The sequence below is a fragment of the Volvox carteri genome (genome assembly GCF_000143455.1).
Source record: "Volvox carteri f. nagariensis unplaced genomic scaffold VOLCAscaffold_53, whole genome shotgun sequence".
Taxonomy (NCBI): Eukaryota; Viridiplantae; Chlorophyta; class Chlorophyceae; order Chlamydomonadales; family Volvocaceae; genus Volvox; species Volvox carteri.
In genome coordinates this window covers 887,328-912,473 of record NW_003307596.1, presented here as the reverse complement: position 1 = coordinate 912,473, position 25,146 = coordinate 887,328, and the positions used below count along the sequence as shown (strand labels likewise).

The following is a 25,146-nucleotide window of genomic DNA, read 5'->3' as shown; positions in this document are numbered from 1 at the left end:
TAAGCATTAGTTATGTGAGCTGATGCAGGGTCTATTGGCATCCTGATGACAACCGTCTCCGTAGTTATTCAAGTGTGACTTACAGGCGGGCAAAAGCGCCGTACAGCATGACGACATGCGACCACACCCTGGTCCGGAAAGGAAAACGCTCACCGCATGTAAAATTGGAACCCTTGGAAAACAGGTGTCACCTGCTTACATATGGTACCAGGTTAATTGTGCACTGGTCCCCGAGCATGGTTCCTGCATTTCAACTAGCATATGACAAGGTCCCATAGTGAGGAGCAGGATTATATTGACATTCCATATCGCAACATCCTGTCCTCTGACAAAGGCACCTCTGGACCCGAAACGAAAACATCAGTTTGGGGGTAGGTTAGGATTTACCATACCCCTTCACTGTAGACTTAACTGTAGACTGTCGACACATTCCACCTTCCCAAAACCCATGGCCTAACCCCGTATGGCCACGACCCTCAAAATCAGCTTCTTCATTAGCTCAATGCTTCGCGCACGCTTATAACAACACGCCCATACACCGCTGCGTTTACAAGTCACACCAACAATATCTTCCATATCGCACGCTCGGCAGCAGGGAGAGTAGAAAGCCATGCACAGCCAAGGACGTTTCTCCTAGCAGACACGCACGCCGCAAAATGACATGAACACCAAAGCTTTGGCCACTTGGGTACAAGAAGAAGCTTGGACAGAGAGGCGCCGGGATGGGGTCCAGCGATGGCAAATGGCGATGCAGACGCAAGGCCGCACTTGAATGTAGCCAGAGAGTCCGTAGCCATATCCGGCAGTCCTCGACTGGTATTAAACGACGGATGCAAGTGCACCATCTCGTGCCTCACTACAGTTGTATTACCGGCCGCGCATCTCGCGAACCGCCTTGCACACCTCCTCCTTCTGCAGGCATCGGATACAGGGGCAGGAGCAGTATAACAGACGAACGGATAAGGAACTACGGGCCACAAATATCCACAACATGGATAAGAGTGAACCTGGACACACGCATCTTTGGCTGAACCTAGAAATTAAACACCATCAATAGGTTAAGCTGCGGCCAGGCACAACACAGCAAAAAGTCTTGGTCACCTTCTGTGCCGCCGGCTCGAAGACATACTTGATGAGCGACTCGCGAATCGGCAGGATCTCCGGAAACTCGCCTTGAATCTGCCAGGATGGACCGAGTTGACGCGGGGACAGCAAGCGGATAAGTATGGATTAGATACGCCGAATGCGAAATCGCAGCTGATAGGGGATAGGGACCATGGGGGCCTGCCCCGGGGCACTGCCTACACATACAAGCTGCTCCAATAACCACAGTCCCTTTAAAATCCTGATGCACGGTCTGCAGCCACAATCAAAATCGAAAAAACGTAGCCACAACCCACCCGCGCCGTGTCCAAAAGGTTGTTAGAGCGCGGTGCAACGATGACCTTGGCCTGCTCTTCCACAGTAAAGTTGGCCCATGTAAACTCGGGGTCGATGTACTCCTTGTACAGCTCCAAGATCTGCGCGCATCGGTTTACCGCACGGTGTTGAGAAGGCGTGGAGGCTGTGCGTCTTGCATCCGCGACGATGCAGCAAAAGGACGTGTTTGCATCTCGCTTCCGGACATGATGGACATGTCAGCCGACCCAGCATGCGCGAGTCCAGAAGCCAGTGCTGGCAAACTGGCTCACGGCTCCAGGGCTGCTAGCGTGGCATTGTGGTGGCGGGTCAAGAGCCTCACCTCGTTATGGCTGATGGCTCCAGGGTTCGTGAAGTTCATGATGCCTGTTAGTCCGCGCTTCGCCTGTTTGAGGATTACCACGGGAGCAGGGGACGAGGAGATGAGGGGGGCCAAACAGGCAGCAACAGACTCAACTTTTGAAGCATATAAGGATTGCTTTGCTAGGACTGAGGCAACCCCCTCCCATTAGCCCCACTTCTGTAGCTCTATCAAGCTGCTCTCTCGTTATCTTTCGCTGACGGCAGTCGGCCCCTCCCCCAACCACCCCACTCCCCAGAACTGAACTGCGTCACTTGCCGGGGCCTACTTCGCAGGGGGTCATCTTCTGGATTCCACACCCTGGGAGGTCCCCCGTACATAACTCTTTTCTCAACATACTTGTTCCGCAACCCATTTCCAAGGTGGACTCCCAAGGGGACTGCTCGTTCCACTCGTTTTCCTGCCAACAAAGAGGACCCCTTCTCACCATCTCAATAGACATCGGCAGCAGCTCTGGAAGCACAGTCATCGAGTTGGGGATGTTGATGACCTGCGCAAAGAAATAGTCCTGATGAATTGTGACGCAGACCAGCGGTTTGCCCAGACCATAGGCCTAAGGCCTATAAAGCGTTAAAAATTCAGCTTCAGATGCATCATAATCGAAACACGTGAACTTCACACGCAAAAGGGGCAAACGAGCGAAAAGGTGCAAAACCGCGCACAACGCCGTCAGTCAGTCCGAAGCACTTGCCAGCAGCCCAAAGGTTAGCTCGCAACCAAGCTTTGGTACGGCCAGATGCATCGGATGTCACGCTGGGCCCCTTAGCTAGGGTTGCCTACCCAGACGTAACAGCAGCGGCCGGAAAAGGCTTCAGAAAGATACACCCGCCCACACACTGTCTGTGTATTCAACAAAACCGCCATGCGGAAACCGGTCCAGGAGGCCACGTTCAAAGGTCGTACCTTGTCGTATTTGATAATCTTTGTGATGAAGTTCCGAGGGTAGGTTAGATCGGGCACGATGGGCATGCGAACACGCAGGGTGAGGACGTTGGGGTACTCCTTCAACAGGCTCTCCACAATTGCCTGGGAAGTGGTTTGGGTTGTGGTTGAGGGTTTGGGTTGGATTGAACACAAACCCAATTTTTGAACTGAGTTGAAAATCTATGCGGCGGGTAGACGGAAACCAGACACGAATCGCCCACACGCTCCAACAGGAGGGAGGTAAGTTTGCTCTGGAGGCTCCAAGCACGCAAGAGGTTAATCGTGCTCCTGGATCGCCTTGAATCCTGACAGAATACCATGTCCGGCTCCCCGCGACGTGCACCACGTTTCCCTTCGCTGACAGCAATACAACCCTCCGCCCCCGGGTTAGTGCGCCCGCGCCACAAAGACTATTTTTTTATAGCTTGCAGGTGCTTCCTTTGTAGCGGAGGCCTCTCATGAAAACCAAATCAATCCCTCCAGGTCTGAACTAGACCGAAAGCCCTCCAGCCTCGCCCATATACGGGCACCAGCAACCGGATGCCGTCGCTACCAAGGCGGCTCCCGTACCTTGGTGTAAGAGTAGTATGACCCTGTGAAGTTGGGCTTGTCGCTCTCCTTGAAGCCCTTGCCACTGTTCACCGGGAAGTCTTCGTCGTAGTGGAAAATGCACCCGGTGCCGTAGTACGTCATGTGCAGACCGTGCGAATTGCACACATCCGCAAGGTTGAGGCAGCCGACGACGTTGGCACGAATCGTCTCAACCTTGTGCGATTCGCACCAGTCGCTGCAGGCGATGGGAGGCGGCGATGGCAGCAGCAGCACGATTGCATGGACGTTTAAAAAACGGAAGGGTACCTCAGGCGAGAAAGAGAAAGGGGCATCAATCCAGAACGGTTTATGGAAGCATGCCACCCTCCATGCCATACAATTACCATTAAATAGTCCCACTCAGCGGAACGCACTAAGAGAGGGCAGATCATATACTAATGGGAGATTACGCCGTCCACCCACGAGCATGAAAGCAAAGCCAATAGCATGCGCCTCCACCCGGCTGCGACAGCCGGGCCGGCCCCTTTGGAGCAGGCGCCTTCAAAGCCTTTGCGTACAACGGTCCCGTGCCATCTGACGTGGCCCACGCTCGCGTGATGCCCCCGACTCCACAACAGGAACCCTTCCTCGACTTACACATTGGGCCGCCCAGTAACACCAGCCGCGCTCAGCACATGGGTTGGCTTGTACTGCGGAAAGGAAGCAAATGTGGGTGATGACAACAAGCTCACTACGAATGGATTATGGGAGGTACGGCCCGGAACCTTGAAGGGGTTAGGACTAGATACATACACGGTTCACAAGGAAACCGCCATTCTGACACCTGAGGGACGAACCTGGTGCGTATACGTGGTGCGTATGCGAGACCCACCTTTTCGATGTCCGCAAGGATTGCCGCACGGTCCTCCTGCGAATAGGGGCACATCACAGTCGACAAACCCCCGTTGCAACTAGAGAAGGGGTCTCTGTCAGACAGTGCGCTTAGCGTTTCCACCATGAGTACACCTACACAATACCTAGTGTCGCATTGGGGGAGGTGAACAACGCTTTCATCGCACGGTTTCTGGGTACGCGCGCCGCATGCGCACCAGCCTTGCATCGGCGAGGTGGAATTCCGCTCCCTGCTCCTTCAGCACCTCTTGGAGAAGGCCACCAATCCATCCCGACTTGCCAAAAATCAGGAAAACCTGCGCGAGTGCGTACCCACGCAATAAGCTCGTTTGTATCCAAGATCAGCTTCGATACCGTGCGCACGAGAACATGTGAACAGCAAACTTTAATTTGATACTTAAATACCATATGCTAGGGTAACCACGCACCGGCTTGCTGCTGCCGTTAGCCTCTGCCATTTCTATCAATCCTTGTGACCAGCTGCGTTCCCCTGAGTTTTTATTACAGTGTTTTCTGATAAAAGCCAAGGGTCTAACTTTGATGCCCGCAATTGATAACGATGTATTAACGTAATACGGTGTCGAGGATTGCGGGACAGGTAGAATGGGCTCACATGCAGTGGGGATTCCATGCGCCCGAGTTTGACTATCACATAAGTATTGGCTTTATATCGTTGATCACTTCATAACAATAGTTTGATTTGTTTCCGCAAGCCACGAGCTGTTGGTGCCCCTATCCAACTGTCGCGTGCCAGGTTCCATCTACTTTGTTAAGCCAATCTTGTAGGTGGTAATTTCCTCAGTTTAAAAGTGCCTATCAGCGTATGATCCCCTACCCTCCCTTTGGCTTCGGCATGCTACATGTCACGAGAGGTAACAGCGCGCCCGCGCACGGCAGGCGAATCAAAGCATGCTCATATCGTCCAAGGAACCGTCCCAGCTACAGACCTATCCAGGATAAACGATGTACAGCATCTTTGCACTGGAAGCCGTACCCCGGCTCAACCACTTTTCCCACGCACATGCAAACCTCCGTCCTGATAACCCCTCCTCTCCCACTTACGTTCCGCCGCAAGGCCCCTGTAATCCGCTGCGTAACATGAGCGCGTTTTAAGCCTCCGTGTCCCATTCAAGCCTTTTCATCAGGTCAAACTGCAACCCAGCTCCAAGCAACCCGGTCACAGCTTGCGATTTCCTCCTCCCGCCTACTTCCTCTTCTATATCGCTAGGCACGGCGTGGAAGCGCAGCAGCAAAGAACCATCGTCGCTAACTAACCCCCTCCTCCCCATGAGGACGACCGAGCCTGCGAGCCCAAAAACTGGCCCACGCTCCATCCACGCCTCCCAACCCCAGCTCCTCCGTTGGCCTCCTGCGCCTTGCGTCTCCCCTCCTCCTCCCCCTCCTCCTCCGCCTGCTCCTCCGTCTGCCCTTCATGGTGTTCTTCTTCCTACAGTCCTCTTCCCTTTCCTGCTCCTCCGCGCTCTTCACAGCCCCTCCAGTCGGCCCACCAACTGAGCCCATGTCCGGCTCCAAAGCTCCTCGTCCTTGGCCCAACTAGCCACTCGCAGCCGGTGACCTGACATTTTGGTGCGAAGGGCCTCCTCCACGCGCTGCACCGGAGAAAGGGGAAGGAGGTTAGGAAGGAAGGAAAACCAGAAATGGCGGAGGGGCATGGGCGTGGAAGGGGGAAAGCGTGTAAGGGGTTTCTGGGTCCGCGTCAGGGCAATAACGCTCCATACAAACATCCTCCGGGTCGAGCAAGAGGAAAACTTGTACCATGACAAAAGTCCCATAAACTCGAGGCCCCCCTCATCCTCCAACCTCCTCCAATCGCCTCCCCAGCCTTTCCCTGAACGCGCACCTGGATGGCTGCACGGTAGGCTCGTACGACACTGCGGTGACAGGGCGTGTCCAGCGCCGACAAAGGCGGTGGCTCCAGAACCAAAGGAGTCCGACCCACTCCCACTGCATCAGAAAAGAGGGAACAATGTTTCCCGTGTTTGACAGGGTGTCATGGTTTCTGGGGCATTCAGCTCCAGAGGCAATCCGGGTTATTGCAGGTGCCTCGGAGGAAACATGCGCGCGTGCAGAGAGGGCCGGGAGTTTCTCTGCTCTTGGCGACTGCAGATTTGATGTGAAGGACGTACGAGGTTGGAAAGAAAACCCTGAACCAAACCTGAAAAAGCTGCGCTTGTAAATCTCCTGCACACCACCATGAATGCCGAGCCCCCGACTTACCCTCGATTTTGGTGGGCGAGGGGGGCCGCTTCGCAGCTGCTGCCGCCGCTGCCTTGCCGCCCTTGGCCGCTGCCGCCGGCGGTGTCGCCGGTGTCTGTTGTTGCTGCTGCTGCTGAACCGGCGCCTGGCCTTCCGGTGGCGGGATCTGCGGCGAAACTTGCGGCAGACCGTGCGGCGGCATGCCCTCCTCGTTCAGCCAACCCAGGCTGACCAAGTCAAAGTTTCCTGAACAGGATTTGACAACGATGCACAGAAAAGGACCGCGGGGGTTTCTTATTTCATATGGATACAGCAGTACATGGACAAAGAGGAACCCGTTGCAGGCAAAGACGCAAAAACATCAGTCAGCGACAGACAGACAGGCAGACAGACAGACTGCATTGGGAGCCGGGCCACCCCCGGCACACGGAACACGCGATACAGTAGTACCCTAGTACGTATACAATTCCGCCTACCATCGAGAGTGGGAGTGAGGAAACGTGACGGAACGTGGGGTCAAGGAAACAAAGTCGCGACCCGGTACGACAAAGCAAGATCTCGGGAAATAAGCCCACGGCGGGAAGATGGGCAGGACCTTCTGGAAGAGATGCCGACCCGACCCAGTATCCGTACCCACTCACCTCCCGGCAGTGTCCAAGTGCCAGGCACGTACGGCCTCTCTGGCACCGGTGGCGGCGGCGGCTCTTGGCCCTTGCCCGGCGCCTTCGCCGGCGGCGCCTTGGCCGCTGCAGCGCCCTTGGCGGCCGCCTTGCCCTTCGGCTCCGGCGGCGGCGGCGGCGGCGGCGCCGTCTCAGCCTCCGCCTGGGCCAACGCCAGCCGCAGCAGCTGCTTGTAGTCTTTGTGCGGCAGGTCGTACACCCAAGCGTCGCCGTCACCTGGCGGCGGCAGATCCTGTGGCATGAGGAAGCTGTCGAGAAGCTGCGCCAGCTGGGTGGCCAGCCGTACGAGGCGCTGCTGCAGGGAGGGCGCCTGGCGGCGCGCCATTTCCACGGCTTGAGTGCCGTACGCCAGGAGCAGGGAGGCGTGAGCGGAAGCGCGGTCGGTTTCGGAGCTCTTGATCGCCGCGAGCTCCGGACGCCTGCGGCATCGACGTCGGCGTCAGTGATGAGGAAGGGGCCTTATGATTCGATACGGGGTATCAGCCGGGGAAAATAAGGGATGGCAAAGAGGTGGTTCGGAGCTATTTAAGGGAATATAATAAGCAACCCGCGATCCGTTAGGGACCTTACCACTCAGTTGATCTTGATATCCCTGGCTGCGGTTACTGGTCGTACACCTTATCCGTACGCACAATCCAAACACACAGCAGCCTACTTTGACCGTGCCCCTATCCTACCGTCTCGTAAAACCCCAATCGTGCCGTTCCTAGTTCCTAAATTCCCGCGCTAATTTTGCTCGCCCCTCCCACCCGCCCCCCTACACGCTCATCCTGCTGAATACCCCACCACCACCACACACACGCACATGCTCATGCCGCCAACACACATAGACCCACACTCCCTAAACACCGCTGCCTTACCTTGCCGGCATCACCATGGTGGGGTGCAGGCTGCTGCGGTGCACATCCACCAGCTTGAGCAGAGCGCCCCGCCGCGTCTCCAGCTCCGAAACCATACCCAGGTGTGCCTCGTCTACGGCACCCACTTCGTGCTCCGCCAGCAGCGCCAGGGCCACCGCGGGGAGGCGCTCCATAGAACGGTAGGCGCGAATGGCCTGAGCATGTTGACAAGTACATGTGTATGAGCATGTACGTACGTATGTACGTAGGTGCGTATGTGCATTTGTACACGTGTGAAAAAAATGAATGGGAACATCGACTAGGAGGTACATTTCCAAAACATATGGTGAGTAATATAAAGCGCATGGGGTGTGAGGAATGTGCGGGCCTCTGTAAGGACATGCGTGTGCGTGTGCATGCGTATGTTTTTGCCGTACCGAATGGAGGATAGGAGGGTGTTCAGAAAACTAAGAAGTACCGAAGTAGGATAAGTAAGACGGGACCTTGGCAGGGGCTGAGGGTTGGTGGGTTTGAATCAATGACGCCGGGTTACGAACTAGCGGTTACTGATGCGCAGCGAATCTGGGCGATTCGAATGATTCAATTGACTCGGTTGGAGGGCAACGGGTTGAGTTGACAACCGTTTGACAACGAACTCGTAATCCAGGATAAACTGACGCTGTGGGTTCTTTCCAGGTTTTTGTCGACCGGAAAACAATATAGCTGTCCACCAACTGTCGAATAACTAACAAACGAGCTTACCTGCGTGCGCAACTCCTTGACCGCCTCGGTGACGTACGACAGCGTCTGCTCACGCAGTCCCTCCAGTACGGCATCCGTACCGCGAAGCAGCTCTTCCACGGTGCCAGGGATGCGGGCGGGGTAGCGGATGGGGCGCGCCTTGTCCTGCGATTGGAGGCGTGCGTTTTGATAGGGGCTGTACGAACATGCACATCCACCCTATGTTGTCACTCGCCGTGCTGAGGCGTTCGTCCCGTAATACATGTATTTGATATCCCGCTCCTCCTCCCCTGCAAGATGTTGCACGGAAGAGCAGGAGAAAAACAGTCCGACCCAGACGTGAGATGCCAACTTTCCCCAACTAACCAAACCAACTACCAAACCAACTAACCAACCAATGAAACGACCCACCTTGGCTGCATAGTACGCCTTGGCCACGGACTCCGTCTCCTTCTTACACGCGTCGATGACCCCCTCTACATCCGTCGCCAGCTTCACCACCGCGTCCTTTGCCGCGGCGGCAGCCGCCGCAGCCGCGGCAGCGGCAGCGCCGCCCTTGGGGGCTGCTGCCGTCCCCGCCGGACGCGCACTGGGACGCCGTCCCCCAGGCGACGCCGTGCGGCTGGCGGCGTCGGCGTCGGTGCCCAGCGGCGGCGGCGGCGGATCGACACCGGCGGCATCAAGCCGCAGATCCACCGGCGGCGTCGTCAGGGCAGCGGAGGCGAGGAAGTCCAGAACCTTCGCCTGACGGAGAAGAGCCTGACGTAACGAATCCGCGCACTCCAAGATTGCGCGGCAGCGATCCAGGGGCGCAGCAGGGATCTCGCCGGCAGCGTCAGCGGAGGCGGCGCCGCCGCCAGCAGCGGCCACGGAAGACCGAGACGCCTGCGACGGCAGGCCGGCGCTGGCGGCGGATGCCGATGGCGACCGCCGTGCAACACCAGGTTGCGGGGAGGCGGATCTGGACGTGGGGCGGGTGCAGGCGGACGGTGACCGGCGGCCTCCACCGCCGTTGGCGGCGGCGTTGGTGCCCCCGTTGCGAGCCGTCGGGGCCTTACGGCCATCTAGCAGCGACTCGAGACGTTCGAGCTGGGTGGTGATGGACGCGGCGGCGGCCTGCAATGATTCAGACACAGAGAGAAAACCGTTCTACCGCCATTCCCACAAATGAAAGGATAGGGGTGCAGTCCTGGTTGTCTGCTTCGTGTTCACAACGGTCTGCATCTCCCCGTACTTCTAAACATACACATACAGTACGGCATCCTCGCCATTTACTTCCCGCGGCTCAGCTCATTAATACGAACACTCATCCACCCGCATCCACATGCACGCACACGCGCGCGCCCACACACATACCTTGTTCCTGTCCAGCTCCCCCGCCGCCTTCTTCCTGGCCCCAAGCACCAAGGCATCCATCCGCTCAATCAGCTGCATGTCCTCTAGGTGACTGGGAACCAGCGATAGGACGTGGTCCAGCGCCGAACTAGCCTGGAGTGGGGATATGGGAGGAAGGAGGGGGAGGAAGGGGAGGAAGGGTAATTACGCATTACAAATGGTGAATACAGGAGACAACTGCTCCCGAAGTCCAAAGCGATAGGAGAGAAAACGGAGTGTGAACATTTGCACGGCGAAGAGGATTGACGGTTAAGGTGAAAAAAAGCAAGAGAGTCCCTCCAAAACCAAACCCAACCCTCCCACCAAAACAACATTCCATCCCCCACATCCCCACCATTCCCCCACCCCACCCCACTCCCCACCCACCCCCACCTCTCCTGACAGAGTCTCCCGGGCCGCCTCCAGCCGCTGCATCTGCTCCGCCCCAGCCCGCTGCAGGTGAGAGTCAATGGCGGCCAGACTGCGCCGATAGACCGCCGCGTTGTCGTCCGCGTACTTGCCGCCAGATTCGAAAGTGCGCAGCTCGTCGGTCTGAAGGAGGAAAGAAGCGGGAGAGAAAAAGGACGGAGGCGGGAGATGGAGAGGAGGAGGCGAAGGAGGACGAGGAGGACGTGCGGGTTGGAAGTCATGGGACCACGGTTTGACGTGCGTGTGTTGAGAGCGGCGTGCGAGGTCACCTGATGCATGAGGACTACGGTCGGATATTAGCTAAACAAGAAATGGCCCACATCACAATGCATGGCAGCCCATGATGGAGGTTGGTGGAAAAGGTGGAGGGGAGAGGCGGCGAATGAAGAGGGGGTTATGGCTGAGGAATGCATGCATGCTGTCGTCTGGCGCTGTTAATGAGGCAGATGCATCCAAAGCCTAGCCCAGCTTAATGGGCCCACACTGGTGTCCATGGCCCCACTGCAGCTATGTCTACAGTCGTACAGCTTCCCCTCCCCATTGCACGGCCCAGCGACCCATGGGCCGCTGTCGCTGTCCCCACCTCGAATTTGCGGTTGGCGTCCGTGATCTTGGAAATGGCGGCCTTGGTGCGCTCAGCCAGGTCGGATAGTTTGGCAGTTAGGTCCTGTGGAGTGGCGGTTAGGACGAGTGGAGTGGCGGTTAGGACGAGTGGAGTGGCGGTTAGGACAGTTAGTGGGTCTTAATTATGGCAGGAACTGGCGTGGACGAATGGGCGACATGCAGACTGGTGCAGACTATGGGGGGGAGGTGAGTAGTCATCTCACCGCCCACATCCCCAACCCCAAACCCCTCTCTCTCTCTCCACTTTCAACCTCTCTTCCCCACTCCCTAAAACATAAAGCGTAATTTTAGCTTTTGACAAGACCAACAACGATCTTTATACATCCCTCCCCGTCTCTCTTTCTCTTTCTCTCTCTTTCCCCCCTCCCCCATCTCTCCCCTACCTTGTCCAGCCGCACTCTCAGCGCCTCCGCCTCCCTCTGCCGTATCCCGATGGACTTGCTGCTCAGGCACTGCCCAAGGAAGTCCTCCGTTGCTCGCAGCCGGGCCACGCCCTTGCGGACCTCGGTCTCCAAAGCGCGGAGACCCTCGTCGAACGCGGCCTGGGCGCGGTGGGGAAAGTGCCAAATGGGGCATGGGGACATACGGAAATGGGAATGGAAGGGGGAATGAGGGCGCACGGATGGGGGTGGGAACCCTATGCACGACCTAAGGGGCGGTGTGGGAACATGGAAACGTCACCACCAGCCAACTACCCTACAAAGACTACTACCACTACTGCAACTACTACCACTGTAACTATTCCTCATGCACGCCGTTGCATGCCCGCAATCGGCCCTCAGCCCGTACACGTCGTACGCCGTACCCACATCCACAACCATACCGGGGGCCCCCTCTCACCGCCTGCGCCTTGACCGCCTTGCTCTGTGCCTTGAGGTGCAGCTCCACCCGCCGCCTCTGTGCCACCAGCTCCACACTGCGAGCGGTGCGGACCTCCTCCTCGATACGACCCGCACGGGGCCTGTGTGTGTATTGTAGGTACGTACGTACGTATGTATGTATGTATGTACGCGGTGTGTTTTGTGGCAGTTGGGGGAAAAGGAAAGAAGGGGGACGAAAAGAGGGAACGCAGAGGTTGGGGGAAAACCAGGAGTATATAAGATACGCACAAAACACGTACACGCACACACGCACACATGCAGGCAGGGAAACACGCTCAGATCCAGGATCCCCCTCAGTCAGCTGCTCTCACTTCACAGCACACATACACAGACACTCTTTCAAACAGAGCAAGGACGTTAGGTCTTAAGATTAAGGCGAAGATGCGCGGCAAGGGCTTAAGACTATTAGACTACGGCGCGACGTGTACCGTCCATTCCCTTTCCCACCATTACCCCCTCACCCCGCTCCCCACCCCACCCCCTACCGGTGATGTCTCAGCCAGCTGTCCAGTTCCTGAGTTAGCGCCACCTCCCTCTCAGCCGCCCAGGAGTCGGCTGCCTCCAGAGTTCGCTGGTTGAAGGTCATCATGTCGGACAGGAGACCCGCCTGAAGCAGGGGTGTGGGAGGGGACAGGGGGCGGGGGGTTACCATAGTGCTGCCAAGCCAAGTCAAGTGAGAGGGGAAAACCACTGACGCGGTGTCCAAAGTTGCAAGCTGCTGCTGGAGTCCTGTGATGTGAAAGGGGTAGAGAGAGAGGGGGTAAGGTGGTGCGGGGGAGTAAGGTGGTGCGGGGTGGGACGGAAGATCACCGATCTGTGACATGCTGTTGTATTATGTTATTTCAACATTGTAGTCAAAACTAACATGTGGTACGGTGGCCGAGTGGTCTAAGGCGTAGGATTTAGGCTCCTATCCGTAAGGGCGCAGGTTCAAATCCTGTCCGTATCAAAGACCCTTTTCCTAATATCAATGTGAAGATGTGTTATTTTCGCTTCGCACTCAAAACGGGAGCGGGAGAACCGTCCATGGGCCCTCAGCTTTGGCGGAACCCTCCGCACTTGTGCGGACACTGTGACTGTGTTGTAACGCACAACACCGGACGCTGTACCTGAATCGACTCAATCGCCCGACGCAACGTGTCGTTTGGCAACGCAAGCGTACGGCACAAAGCCGTACCGCTGCTGCTGACGGGACTGGCCACCGGCGGCGGCGATTGCTCAGCAGCCACTATCGCGGGCTCCGTTGCCGCCGCCGCCGCTGAACCGGCTGATACCGCCGCCGTTGCCGCTGCCGCTGGTGATGCAGCGCCGTCCCCGGTCTGCTGCTGCTGCTTTACCTCCTCCTGTTGCCCTTGTTGTTCTTGTTGTTGTTCCTGTTCCTGAGCTGGTGCTAGCAGTAGTTGCAGCATGTCTTGGATAAGTGCAAAGGAGCGGCCGTCAGGGAGCTTGATGTGGCCGAGGATCTGGGGCCGGGGAAAAAGGGGGACGCGAGGGGGAAGATGCTAAGAAGCAACTAACCATTCGCGACTTCGGCACGGAGGAGACGAGCACGAGATACACTGGCGCAAGAGATACAAGGAGGTTTTAAACGACACCTCCTTAAGAGGTTGGGGTTACTCCAACGTGCGCTTGTGTCTATGCATGCGCGTGTGTGGGAGGAGGGAGGCAGGGGTAAAAGCGGGAGGTAAGGCACGCGGGAATGATGGAATATGTGTGCGGGGAAAGGGAGTGGCCCTATAGGAGGTGGCCCTATGGCAACGAAATAGAAAGCAAGAAATATAGGACAGATGGACCCCAATACAGGCAGAGACAACTCCGAACTAGGGGAATACAAGGTGGCTTGGGGAGAGCGAGAGAAGCAGGGGGGTTGCAGAGCTCAGCCGCAAAAGAAGAAAGTGAAAAGGTCCAACAGGTTGTCTTTCTAATGTGCGTTTGCATGTGTGTGCGCCAGTGGGGAAGAGGAGGGTGAGAAAAGAGCAGGAGAAGGACGAGGAGGAGGAGGAGAAGGAGATGGAGGAGGAGAATGAAAAGAAGAAGAAGAAGCGACTCCAGCCCGTTTGGCATGGAGAAAAAGGTGCATCAGAATTCAGAGGTCCACCAGAGGGCCCCTCTCTCCTTCCCTCCCCCCCCCATGCCTGCCTGGCCCTACCAATACCGCCACAGCCAGATAGACAGATAGACAGACAGACCACCAAGCCCCTTCCACGAGGGCTTCCCCGCCTCCCCGACCTCACCTTCGTGATTACAGAGGAGTTCAACGAGACTTCCGCTGCCGGGGGCGTCCCCGCCGTTGCAACCGCCGCCCCCGGCCCCGCCGCTCCCGGCGCAGCTCCGGATACAGTGGGCACCGGCGTACCGTTGGCGCTCGTACCTGCACTCCTGCTAGATCCGGATCCAGCCAACCGAATTTGTGGCTGGACCCCCAACTCGGCGCATAGATTGACGTGGTAGGCGTCGTTGGCGGTCCGGACGGCGCCGGGGTAGGCGCGGGCACGGGAGGTCATTTCCCGGTGAAAGCTCCTGTACGGCGTTCGTCGGTTATCGTCCAGCGATCCAGGGATGGAGAAAGGAGTTTGGTGCTTAGTGAGGAGAGGACGCGGCGTGTTGGAGATAGGGCCGCCTCCTCTACCCACCCGCTCACCCACCCAGCCAGCCAACCACCACCCACCTACATCCCATCGTTTACCTTCCCTGTAATCCATAACCCTTCCTGCCATGCATCCACCACTGATCCACTGATTTCGGAAACCCCCTCAACCCCCCTCCCCATTGTCGCTAGCCGACCCTTTATTTTAAGGTGCAAAACAGACATACACATACAGATAACTTCTTGTAGGTGTACTTTTCCCCCTCTTACCTGTACCCCGCCTCAATGTCGTCCAGGCGCTTGAGTGCCTCAGCCACACAGGCATCCAACTGGGTCTCTCCCGACCCACGGGTCACTGCGGCCACCGCGGCATCGAGCGCCGCCTCGCGAGCCGCGTCCGCGGCATTGAAGGCCTCCCTGTACTGCTTCAGAGCGCCTCGGACCTCTGGGCGTTGGGGGGCACGGGGCGGGGTTAGGAGGTCGCGTGGGCGGGAGGGGGGAAAGTCGCAACCTGATGTAAAGTCGCAACCTGATGTAAAGTCGCAACCTGATGTAAAGTCGCAACCTGATGTAAAGTCGCAACCTGGTGTTTCCATTAAAACACACACGGTTGACTTACTACGTTAAGGCTTTGCTCCAATTGGCAGTTTGGGGTTGGTACATACTTTGCTCCAATTGGCAGTTTGGGGTTGGTACATACTAACTAACACATCGATACCACACACTCGCACACTCGCACACGCGTCATCAGCAGGCAGAACCAGGTAACCCCGCTAAGTAGTGGCAGCCAAATAGCGGCTAGCTTTCTCCCTCTTTCGTACACATACACACACGGTCACACGGAGCACGGGTCCCAATGTTGTCCCACTTTCATTGAAACTGGTCTTCCCCCCATCCTGAACACGCTAAGATAGCCAGCGCGCTATCTCCCCCTCCCCCTCAACACCCGCCACGAATGCCTCTTGCGTATAGTCCCTTGCGTCTTCTCCCCCCTCTTTATCCCGGGGGGAGGGGAGGATTGAGCCAACGAAATGACGAAAAGGAACCCACCGGCCTCGTCGGTAGCCGTTACGGCCCTGTGTCCGTCGTACATCGCACACAGCTTCCCCAGCCAGCCCCCCAGCGCGGCGCTGACGGCCGCCCACCGGGCGGCCTGCTGCTCCAGGAAAGCCTCCGTCTGCGGAAGTAAAAAGAAAATTACAAGTGCTAATAAATAAATAAATGAATGAACGATTGGATGTATGGCTTAGGTGTTAAGCGTTACATGTCATGCGTTATGGATGATTAGCACGTGTCTCCCAGTTCCAAAACACGAGGAGAAGAAGAGGCGTCAACCTCTTCTCTCTCTTTCGCTCTCCCCCCCTTCTCTCTTCCCCCCCCCCACCAAACCTGCGCCAGCAGCCCCAAGGCCGCCTGCCTGCGCTCCTCCGTCGCCAGCCCCGCCTGCTCCCGCACCAGCTCATCTAGCTGGTCGGGGGGGTAGCCCTGGTAGCCCTCCACCTCAGCCCGCAACGCCGCCACAAGATCGGCCACTCGCGCACACAGAGCGTCTTCGGAGGAGCGCATCTCCCCCAAATGCTGCTGCCGTTCCTGTCGGGCGTGTCCGTTTGCGCATGCGCGTGTGTATTATTTGGCGGGGAAAGTGGAAACGCAGGGCACGGTAATTAGATTTTCAAGAAACAAAGGGACACCTGTTTGAGGCCCGAAGCACCGACGCGCAACAGTGCGGCCGTAGCTCCGAAACCTTGCCTCCAGGAACAATGTACTGACATCACAACCTACTGACATGAAGGCGGTTGCGGAGGAGCGCATTCGGGGGGGAGGGACAGAGGCGTTTTGCGGCGCAGCAGTACCACGACAACGATCGCACCTTGGCCCACGCCTCCTCCAACGCCGCCACCTCCGCCTTCCAGTTGGCCACCTTCTTCGAGGACAGGTGCGGCGGACTGACCGACCCCGCGCGGCCCCAGTGGGCTGTCAGCGCCGACAGCGCCTGGGACTGCCGCTCACGTAGCGCGGCAAAGGCCGCCAGGCGCTCCGCGGGCTCAGAAAACTCAGTGCTCCTGTGCAGTACAATGCAGTACAGTGCAGTACGGGGGGCCCCGCGTTACCAGTGCAGTACAACGCAGTGGGTGTGGGCGGGGGAGAACGGGGGTTGCGACTTTATGATGATGTTGGATATTCCTAAGGCCCGCCACCTACAGTGACCATGTACCTCCTAAGGCACTCGCTGGGCAGCGCCGTTTGACTTTTTGGCTTATCACCACCCACCCGCTACCACACACTCATACACACATACACATACATACACACACATACACACACATACACACACATACACACACATACACACACATACACACACATACACACACATACACACACATACACACACATACACATACTCCCACAGGTGCACGCATGCACACGTACACACACGTTCAACCCCGCCGGCTCCCCCTCCCCTCCCGCACTTCCGTGCCCATACACGAACTTCACACGACACGTCTCTCTCCCTCTCACACTGACTGCAGCACTGACCTGATTCGCTCCACAAAGGTTCTGATGGCGTGTTGCGTCCTGAGCACCCGCCACCTCCTGAGCCCGTCCTGCCAGGCGGCCCGCCGGGTGCGCTCCGCCTCCACCTCGGTTACCTGGAGCCGGGTGATCAGATCCGCGTAGGCGCGTCTGGTGCGGGGGGTTGGGGGTTGGGGGTTGGGGGGTGGGATGGGGTGGAGAGCGAAATAGGAGAGAATAAATTAGGGACAGGGAGGCAAGGAGGGGAGAGAGGGAAATTTAAAATTCAAAATTCAAAACGCAAACGAGTTAACTGCCAACTGCCATCCAAAGTACCAAGCTGCTTGCTGCCGTCCAAAGCGATGTGAGGTCACTAGCCCAACGGTTCCAACAGGAGGGGGAGGGAGTCGCATAGCGCCGTTCATTTGAATTGAAATTGGCTGCAACGGGCTGTGGGGCGGAGGGAAGGGGGGAGGGACTGAAGGACGCAGGGCCACCCAGATAGTTAGTTAAGCAGTTAGTTAGTCAGTTAGGACGTGTTCCCGTTCTCCAGTACATCCCCGAATCCACACGTCGCCTCTCAACCAAACCCCTCCCCCCCCCACACACACACAAACGCACAACAACAACACCCGCACACGTACCCTCCTCCCGCCACTCCCCCCCTTCCCCCCCGTCATCACCGCGCGCTGGCGCTACAACTCTGCATCACTTCGGGGTTATCAAAACTCATATGGCATGCGAACCTTTGCCGTGCCACATGGCAATTGGGTTGCATACCTGTTTTCCAGTATGGCCACATTCAGCGCCATGGCCTCCTTCTCCACCAGCCTCTCCACCTCTCCCTCGCTGACCACCGCGGCGTCATTCAGACCCGCGCACAGGGACACCAGCGCGGACTCCACCGCCTGGGAGGGGGAGGTGAGGGGGGAGGTGAGGGAGGTGAGGGAGGTGAGGAGAGGGCCGGGGAAGAGGGGGAAAGACGAACCACAAACGAGGGGGAGTGAGAGACTGAACGCAGCGGGGAAAGGGATCCGGCGAAAATCCAAAAGACTATTGCATAGCATGGCGTGGGCTGACATGCGTTCACGTGGCGTGCCGGAGGGGCATACATACATACATACGTACACATAAACACAGCGTAGGCGCACGGTCTGGCGCAAACGCACATGTCGCGACACACACACACACGCACACACACGACATGTTGTCAGCCGTGGGTCAGTGAAGCAATGTGCGATAGCTAGTGGGCGCAAGGGGGGAAGATTCGCATGGAAGGGTTGTGTGTGTGTGCATGCGTGTGCGTGTGCGTGTGTGCGTGCGTGTGCGTGTGCGTGTGCGTGTGCGCGTGCGTGTGCGTGTGCGTGTGTGTGGGGGGATTCACGATGTTGAGTTGCGAGAGCAACGAGATCAAGAAAAACGACTCACGCAAAGGATATCCGAACGAAGCTTCCGTCTCCCTTTACCCCACACCGCCTATGCCGCTGCCTACGTCATTATATTGCCTTCGGTCGTTCCCCTACACATACCCGTAACCCCCTCGGGTTCGACATTCCCCCATCGGCCGTTCCTTACACATCGCCATTGTCATCGCCATCGCCACCCTCACGGCCCCCACATCACCCACCTCCCTGCGCCGCTCCTCAGCCGCCTCCAGCGCCGCCGAGCACTCCTCAATCCACCTCGCCCGCTGCGGAATACGCTGCGCCACACAGTCCCACACCTGGGGAAGGGCAGGGGGCGGGTTGCGCGGCATGGTGTGGTGCGGTGTGGTGGTTGCGGGGGCCGAGCGGGATCGCTGTCTGTCGGGCGGGAGGATGGGGCCCGGGGGACGCCGCCACATAAAAACAAACCACCCACATCCACCATCCACGTGCCACGTGCTACGTGCTACGTGCTACGTGCGTTAGTCAGCAGTTTGACCCTTCATTTCTCGCATGTGATTTCCACCTACCTACCTACCTACCTACCTACCTACATACATACCTACCTACCTACATACATACATACATACTCATTCACACCCCCCACCCCCTCCCGCCCACCCGCCCACGTATTCACCCACCTGGTACAGCTCCTGCCCCGTCAGCCTCATCACCCGGTCATCATCCAGTGCCGACATGTCCTCGGCAATTCCCGCGTCGTCACCCGCCAGCCGCTGCTGGAAGGAGGCAGCAGCAGCCGCAACAGCCTCCTCCAGGTCCGCACGAGCCTCCTCACGGGCGCGGACAAACGCCTCCCACGCCTGCGGGCGGCCGGGACGAGGAGTGGTGGCAGGTGGCAGGTGGGAAGAGGAGGAGAGGGGGAGAGAAGGAGAGGGGGTAAGAGAAGAAAAGGGGACCTGATTACACGGGTGTCGAAAGCGGGACCAAGGAAAGCGGGAAGGGACCTCGAGGGCTTCTTCGACGCGCGCGGTCGTGCTAAGTCTTTCTTGTAGACCCCAAGATCCGTACACAGACAGACAGACAGACAGACAGACAGACAAACTGAGGCGAACCGACACACAGACACTGCAACCCTCAGCTCCATCCCCGCATCCCTCCTCACCTTCACTCCCCCCAGCCCTCAATCCCTGGCCCAAAACGCGAGACGCCTTCACGCCCAGCACTCCTTTTTTTGGTAAAGTTTCCCATGTACCACCATGTACTTCTGCTGCCCGTGGCTCAGAACATTTAAACATCCCTCCCCTTCACACACAGACACAACAACCTCCTCTCCCCCCCACACACACACACGCACGCACACAAGCACCTCATTATGTCTCTCCATCTGCCCCTCCATCATTGACGTAACATGCTCCAGGGAGACTTTGCCGCTGCGGAGGCTGCCGGGAAGGTACGGTGCCGTCGCCGCCGCGACGCCGCCGTTAGGCAGCAGCGACGCCACCTCCGCTCTGGCCTTTCCAAAGATGGTCGCGTCCGACTTGGGCGGGTGTCGGGGCTCGAGGGCGGGGAGGTACTCCCGCGCTGCCTTCATCTTGGCGGCCACTGTGCTGCTGTAGCGGTCCTTACGGATCTGTAGCAGCAGCGGAGGGAGCAGTAGCAGGGGCAGTAGCACTATCAGTTACAGTAGCCACGGCACTGATAGTGATAGTAGCGGCAGTAGTGGTAGTAGCGGCGGTAGTGATAGGTAGAAGCGGCAGTAGCCGCGGTACAGTGGTGTAGTGTGGGAGTGCGCAGGGAAGTGAGGGAGGTAGGCGCCAGGAAGAAAGAGGTGTGTATATGTGTGCATGCATGTGTGTGACCCAGATCAGGGACTGGGCCGCCTGACCCAGCTGGTGGAGGTCAAAGCAAGGGGATGCTGCAGGTTGCGTATGCCGCGGGGGGAGGATGCGGATGTCGAAAAATGGAGAATGAAATGGCGGGAAAAAAACGGACGAGCGGGTTGATCCCGTCGTGCGAAAAGTGAATGAACAAGAGGACAGAAGGAGGAGGAGCCGGGGGGCCACGCACATCGGTTGCGGCATTCATGCTGGACGACCCAGATCAGTGTAGATGGTATATGGGCGGGTAGGAGGTGCTTTTGGGTACAACGGCGGGTGGGAGGGTGTGGCGGAGGGAAGCAAGCACGTGGGTAGCACCGCTGTCCATCGGTGCACCCTGTGCACTGTAATTTGTTTCTGTGTACACAGCGACGGGGGGGTTGTGTGTGTGCGGGGCACCTGTGAAGTCCATTAATGACGGCGGGGCTCCCCCTCTGCGTTTTAAGCTGCAAGGCGAAAGGCGGCTGCGTGTGCAGTGCAGTATTGATGTCGGGAAGCTGTCGAGTGCGGGTGCAGAGACGGCCATCAGGTGGCCCCGATGGCGCAGCGACAGGTTATGACCCCATGCCATGGAGTGTTCGCATTTTGGATTCCAGTTGTGCAGCTTGGATTGCGACCCTGTGCTCTGTGGTGATATGAGGCGAATATGATGGCATGGCGTTCGATCCGGTTGAGACCGTCGGCGTGAGGCCTCGTAGAGCGTGTTTGTGATTTGGGCCGTGTACGTGATGCGGCCGCGGCATAAGGCTTCGCACGGATGGTTGGGAACGGGGAGTTGATCGGTACGGCAAACAGCCGGTGAAGGAGGCAGCACGGGAGATAGTAGTGGACGTAGTATGGGGAGCTTTGCTCACCGTCTCTGCCGCCTGTAGCGCAGTCAGCAGCGCCTGGCCGGGGGTCTTCGTGTCGTTGAACACATCGGCCGCGGCCTCCCGTAGGGGTGGCCGAGCGGCGGTTTTTTTCTCCCAGTCCATGATCGCTAGTTTCCCTCTTCGGGATGCAGCTGTCGTATGTGCTCAAGCTTACTGTGATGGGTGGCCCGGTCCGGTCCGATGCAGCACCCGTGACTGATTCACTCAAGAAAATATTAAGGGATTTAGCGTAGTGTTATTATAACACTCGTATGTTTCGGGCCGGGGAACCTGGCCCCGGCCCTTGAGTTCATGTGCATGCAATTAGACTCAATCTCTTATCATCGTGTGGCCCTAACCCACAAAAATTTATAATGTTAAGAAGCAATAAGATAACATTATTCTATGATGGGCTCTTCAGAAGGTAAATGCAAAACTTTACTCCTGCTTGGAGGCGTCACCTCAGAGCGCAAATGTTATCCAATGTGCATATCCTCCTCTATGAAAGTAAATATGTTGTAACTGTGCAAAGCAGACCTCTAAGTTACATTATGCTGGGTTCCGGAGCTGTTTCGGCTTGCTCCACAACGAAACGATCGCCACTGCATATCATAGCCCTGTATGATATGTATTGGGCATACTACTGTAATAGCCTCTCGTGCAGATAGCTAGAAGCACCCCAGAAGAATGTAGCTGTAGCTTTTTGAATAACTTAATCCATGATGACGAGAGTGCCAGTTTATTCATTCTCCTGGGTGTGTATCCTGACATTACTGGTCACCATTCGTCTGTCCCAATCGAGGGGCGCGTTGTTCCCTTCGCACCCCGCAAGGATAGAGCCAGACAAACTGCGACTCGCAAATCAGTACCTGACATTATCTCAGCGACAGCTCCGACAAACAACCGAGCAAAAGGAAGCGGCAGATTACTGCACGACGGGCAACTTCACAGCTTTGTATGACACCATCCACCGCGACTTACGCTTCTGGCGGGAGACGGGCATCACCGCCAAACTAATGGATTGGGTACTGGGCAACATCTACAACTTCCCTGTCCGGCACAAAGGCGCAGGGATCCTGTTTATGGGCGGCAAGCCGTACATCATCACCGACCCTGCAATAATTAACACCACAGCCCACCACCAGGTGCCCTTGAATGTGCTTTACACATACAGAACCATGAAACCCAACATGACGTGCGCCAAGCCTGTGGACAAAGCTCCTGACAAAAAAAGCTGCGATTCTCTTTGCACTTACTGCTGCTGTCGTGTCTGACAGACCGCGCTGTCATGTCGGTCTTGTAATGGATAGCTGATGCAAGCTGATCCCCACAAGCTTTGTAACTCCTCCTCCCACTACACTACGCTGCTGAGCTCCTGATGCGAAGGGACCTTTGGCCTCAACCTACCAGCAGCACCCTCCCTTTCCGCAACCATCCCGAAATGCCGCTCCCCCAATGCCCCTTCCCAAGCTCAAACCCTCCCCACCTCCCACCCTGAATCCCTCCAACCCATCACACCACACAGACCTTAACCCGCCCCCTCTCCTCCTCCCCATCCTCCTCCCCCTTCCCCTCCTCCTCGCGCTCCTCCTCCTCCCTCAGCGCCTCATCTCCTCGCACTTTGCGCTGTTCCTCGCGCTCTCCTCCACCTTCGGTTCCGCCATCCCGGACGTCGAGTTCCTCTTCAGCACAGCAGACGAACCCGCGGCGCTGCTGCACTACCACGCAAACGGCACCGACCCGCAGCGCCTACCGCTGCTGCTCAGCTTCTGCAAGTCGCCGCGCTCCCACGCAGACGTCCTGGTCCCCGACATACATTTCTTCATGAGGAACTTTACGGGGAACTTTCTGAGTGCAGCGGCCAACTTCAGCTCCAAGTGGCCCTGGGAGCGTAAGACGCCGAAGCTGTTTGGGAGGTTAGTTAGTCAGTTAATTAGCTTATTGAAAGGTAATGAATTTCTCGTATGATGCGGTCGCAGGGAGACCGTAGCTGGTTCGACTGTTTGTGTTTTTGGAGGAGTGTAATGCGCCAAGCGACCGGCAAAGTTGGAAATTTTTTTTCCTGCGGGGTTGTGTGGGGTAGTCAGTGTTGTTGATGATGGTGGGTGTGGCGTAGGCGAGAAAGGCACGAAGGTCGCGGACGCCTGCCTTTGAAACTTTCACGTTCGACCTCATCCCAGTTGCGGGCCCCAGCTTCCTTCTCTCACCCAGGGCTGTGTGGCCACCCCCAGGTTTTCGCCGTACGCTCGCGCAGCCAACCAGTACGCTCCGGAGCTGTACCGCAAGGGCCGTGAGGGCAAGGAAATCTGCCGGTGAGCAAACAACATAACTATGTCTATCTATCTACCTATCTACTATCTATCTATTTACCTATCTACTATCTATCTATCTATCTATATCTGATTATATGTGGGACGTATATGTACATTTGGAGTGAAGAGGGAGAGTGATGGGAAAGGACAATAAGTGGCGATGCATAATGGGGAGAGAGAGCGCGGGAGATGAGGGGGGGGAAGAGGTGTGTGGGGAGGGAAGGGGAGGGGGAACACATATACACACACAGACTGCGGTATCCCGTTATCGCGTTTGGTGCATAGTGTTGCCTGTTTTGGATCGCACGCAGTCGTGCTTTGGGGGTTGGCAGGGTTGACCCTTTTCGCCTTTTGTACCATCACCAGCATCATCACCAGCACCACGCCCCAATTGCCATGAATGCCCCTTAGGGTCAAACCCCACGCATACATACAGACAGACACACACACACGTGCACCTTCCTGGTACCCCCATCGACCCCTCCCTCCCCCCGCCAGCATGAGCGGCAACGATCTTTTCTTTTGTGATGTACGGAAGCATTACATTTGGGACTGGGCCAAGCGGGCCAATAAGTCGGGGCTGCCCCTGGATGTGGCACAACAGGTGGGCAGGGGTGAGGATAGGGACAGCGTTTCTCCTAAGTAATACATTCCTGAAAACGAATAAATCGACATTTTGGCCTTTGGAAAAAAAGAATAAATTGAGGCCGACCTGTACATTTCATTTCTCCTGCCTAAAACGTCCATTGCCGCCAGATTGCTCCGTAGTGTGCAGACCTTAGTATTTGCAATCATAGAATAGTTTTCTTGAGCAGTTGCCGTACCGCTTAGGAGTCGTACAGACGGAGGGGTACCTGCAGGCAGGAAAGTAGTGCTTGCTTCCGTGGGAGGTGGGGGGCGAGCCTGGTTACCGAGCAACTTTGCTTCTGAACGCTGTAGGTTAGGGCAGAAGCCGCAGCGGAAACCGGTCAGTACTCTCTGACGCTATGAACTCGCGAAATTACTCTTTCCGTCGCACTCCTGCGACTTATCCTAGCCCACTACGGTCCAGCCGTACGCACCAACGTCATTCAACCGAGTTCGCTATACATATACACGGAATACACGGAAAACCTTGGTTTCTTTCGTTTCACTCGGAAAACTGACAGATATGATGGGCCGTAAGAAGGTCACGCCCGTGAGTCAACGCGGCATAGCAGAATGTATGACCGGTCCTCATATAGCCAAACACGCAAAAGGCACAACGACTCGAACGTCGAACAAACACAAAAACAGCAAGATAAGCTTGGAATGTTTCCTGATAAGGGCGTTCGGGATGGGGGTTGCTGTTGTCGGTAATGCACCCGCAATGGTTTTGCTGCCAGCGGCGACCGATGACACGGGCACCATTACCCCTGCCCTCCATGGCGGGTGTGATCAGCCTAAGCGCAAGCTGTCACCCAATCAGCTCGACAACAACGACAGTGAATGCGGCGAGGCCGGCGATCCATTCCCGGCGCCCAACCCGAGCGCTCGTCGTGCCAAGCGGGCTCAGACACAGCGCATCCGCAAGGGCCAGAGCGACGGTATGTATGTACGGCGGGACAAGCAGAAAGAAAACCCGTTCAGATGGCAGATAGCCGGGGCCGCCAAGTATCCCTGGGCCCCAATCACAGGCCGTCACCCGCCGCTGCCAACCACAGCAC

General features: G+C 57.1%; 4 protein-coding genes across 4 annotated transcripts in view; 1 reads left to right on the top strand and 3 right to left on the bottom strand.

The window, feature by feature from the left end:
- Positions 1 to 66: 66 nt before the first annotated feature.
- On the bottom strand, positions 67 to 4,672 carry VOLCADRAFT_76853 (uncharacterized protein). The gene is made up of 11 exons (XM_002955593.1): positions 4,576 to 4,672; positions 4,345 to 4,443; positions 4,128 to 4,163; positions 3,893 to 3,945; positions 3,275 to 3,491; positions 2,684 to 2,806; positions 2,208 to 2,270; positions 1,742 to 1,804; positions 1,401 to 1,520; positions 1,102 to 1,179; positions 67 to 912 (listed from the first exon to the last, which is right to left on the bottom strand). The coding sequence occupies exons 1-11, from the start codon at positions 4,603 to 4,605 to the stop codon at positions 868 to 870; spliced, it is 927 nt and encodes a 308-aa protein (XP_002955639.1). The 5' UTR covers positions 4,606 to 4,672; the 3' UTR covers positions 67 to 867.
- A 959-nt stretch (positions 4,673 to 5,631) lies between these two features.
- VOLCADRAFT_121446 (uncharacterized protein) lies at positions 5,632 to 21,637 on the bottom strand (the record flags this gene model as incomplete). The annotated part of the gene is made up of 26 exons (XM_002955592.1): positions 21,153 to 21,637; positions 19,788 to 20,051; positions 19,102 to 19,281; positions 18,664 to 18,759; positions 17,817 to 17,944; positions 17,061 to 17,207; positions 16,390 to 16,582; positions 15,909 to 16,109; positions 15,570 to 15,696; positions 14,790 to 14,964; positions 14,304 to 14,452; positions 14,167 to 14,261; positions 13,042 to 13,395; positions 12,418 to 12,539; positions 11,892 to 12,012; positions 11,435 to 11,593; positions 11,011 to 11,094; positions 10,392 to 10,550; positions 9,981 to 10,112; positions 9,036 to 9,713; positions 8,646 to 8,789; positions 7,905 to 8,098; positions 7,006 to 7,463; positions 6,386 to 6,610; positions 6,009 to 6,112; positions 5,632 to 5,757 (listed from the first exon to the last, which is right to left on the bottom strand). The coding sequence occupies exons 1-26, from the start codon at positions 21,270 to 21,272 to the stop codon at positions 5,632 to 5,634; spliced, it is 4,935 nt and encodes a 1,644-aa protein (XP_002955638.1). The 5' UTR covers positions 21,273 to 21,637.
- Positions 21,638 to 21,868: 231 nt separating this feature from the next.
- Positions 21,869 to 24,107, top strand: VOLCADRAFT_106918 (uncharacterized protein; the record flags this gene model as incomplete). The annotated part of the gene is made up of 4 exons (XM_002955655.1): positions 21,869 to 22,294; positions 22,752 to 23,065; positions 23,381 to 23,461; positions 23,960 to 24,107. The coding sequence occupies 4 exons, from the start codon at positions 21,869 to 21,871 to the stop codon at positions 24,105 to 24,107; spliced, it is 969 nt and encodes a 322-aa protein (XP_002955701.1).
- A 181-nt stretch (positions 24,108 to 24,288) lies between these two features.
- VOLCADRAFT_96616 (uncharacterized protein) overlaps positions 24,289 to 25,146 on the bottom strand; it is a gene marked incomplete at both ends in the record, with an annotated part of 10,617 nt that continues 9,759 nt past the window's right edge. The window contains one exon of the mRNA XM_002955591.1: positions 24,289 to 24,315. Within this exon, the coding sequence (XP_002955637.1) occupies positions 24,289 to 24,315 (27 nt within the window). The remainder of the gene's footprint in view (positions 24,316 to 25,146) is intronic.

Coding starts and splice junctions, on each gene's coding strand:
- VOLCADRAFT_76853 (XM_002955593.1), bottom strand. CDS start 4,605: ATGGCAGAGGCTAACGGCAGCAGCAAGCCG. Junction 2,271..2,683: donor AGATTATCAAATACGACAAG/GTACGACCTTTG, acceptor TTCTTTGCGCAG/GTCATCAACATCCCCAACTC. Junction 1,521..1,741: donor GAGCCATCAGCCATAACGAG/GTGAGGCTCTTG, acceptor CGATGCGCGCAG/ATCTTGGAGCTGTACAAGGA.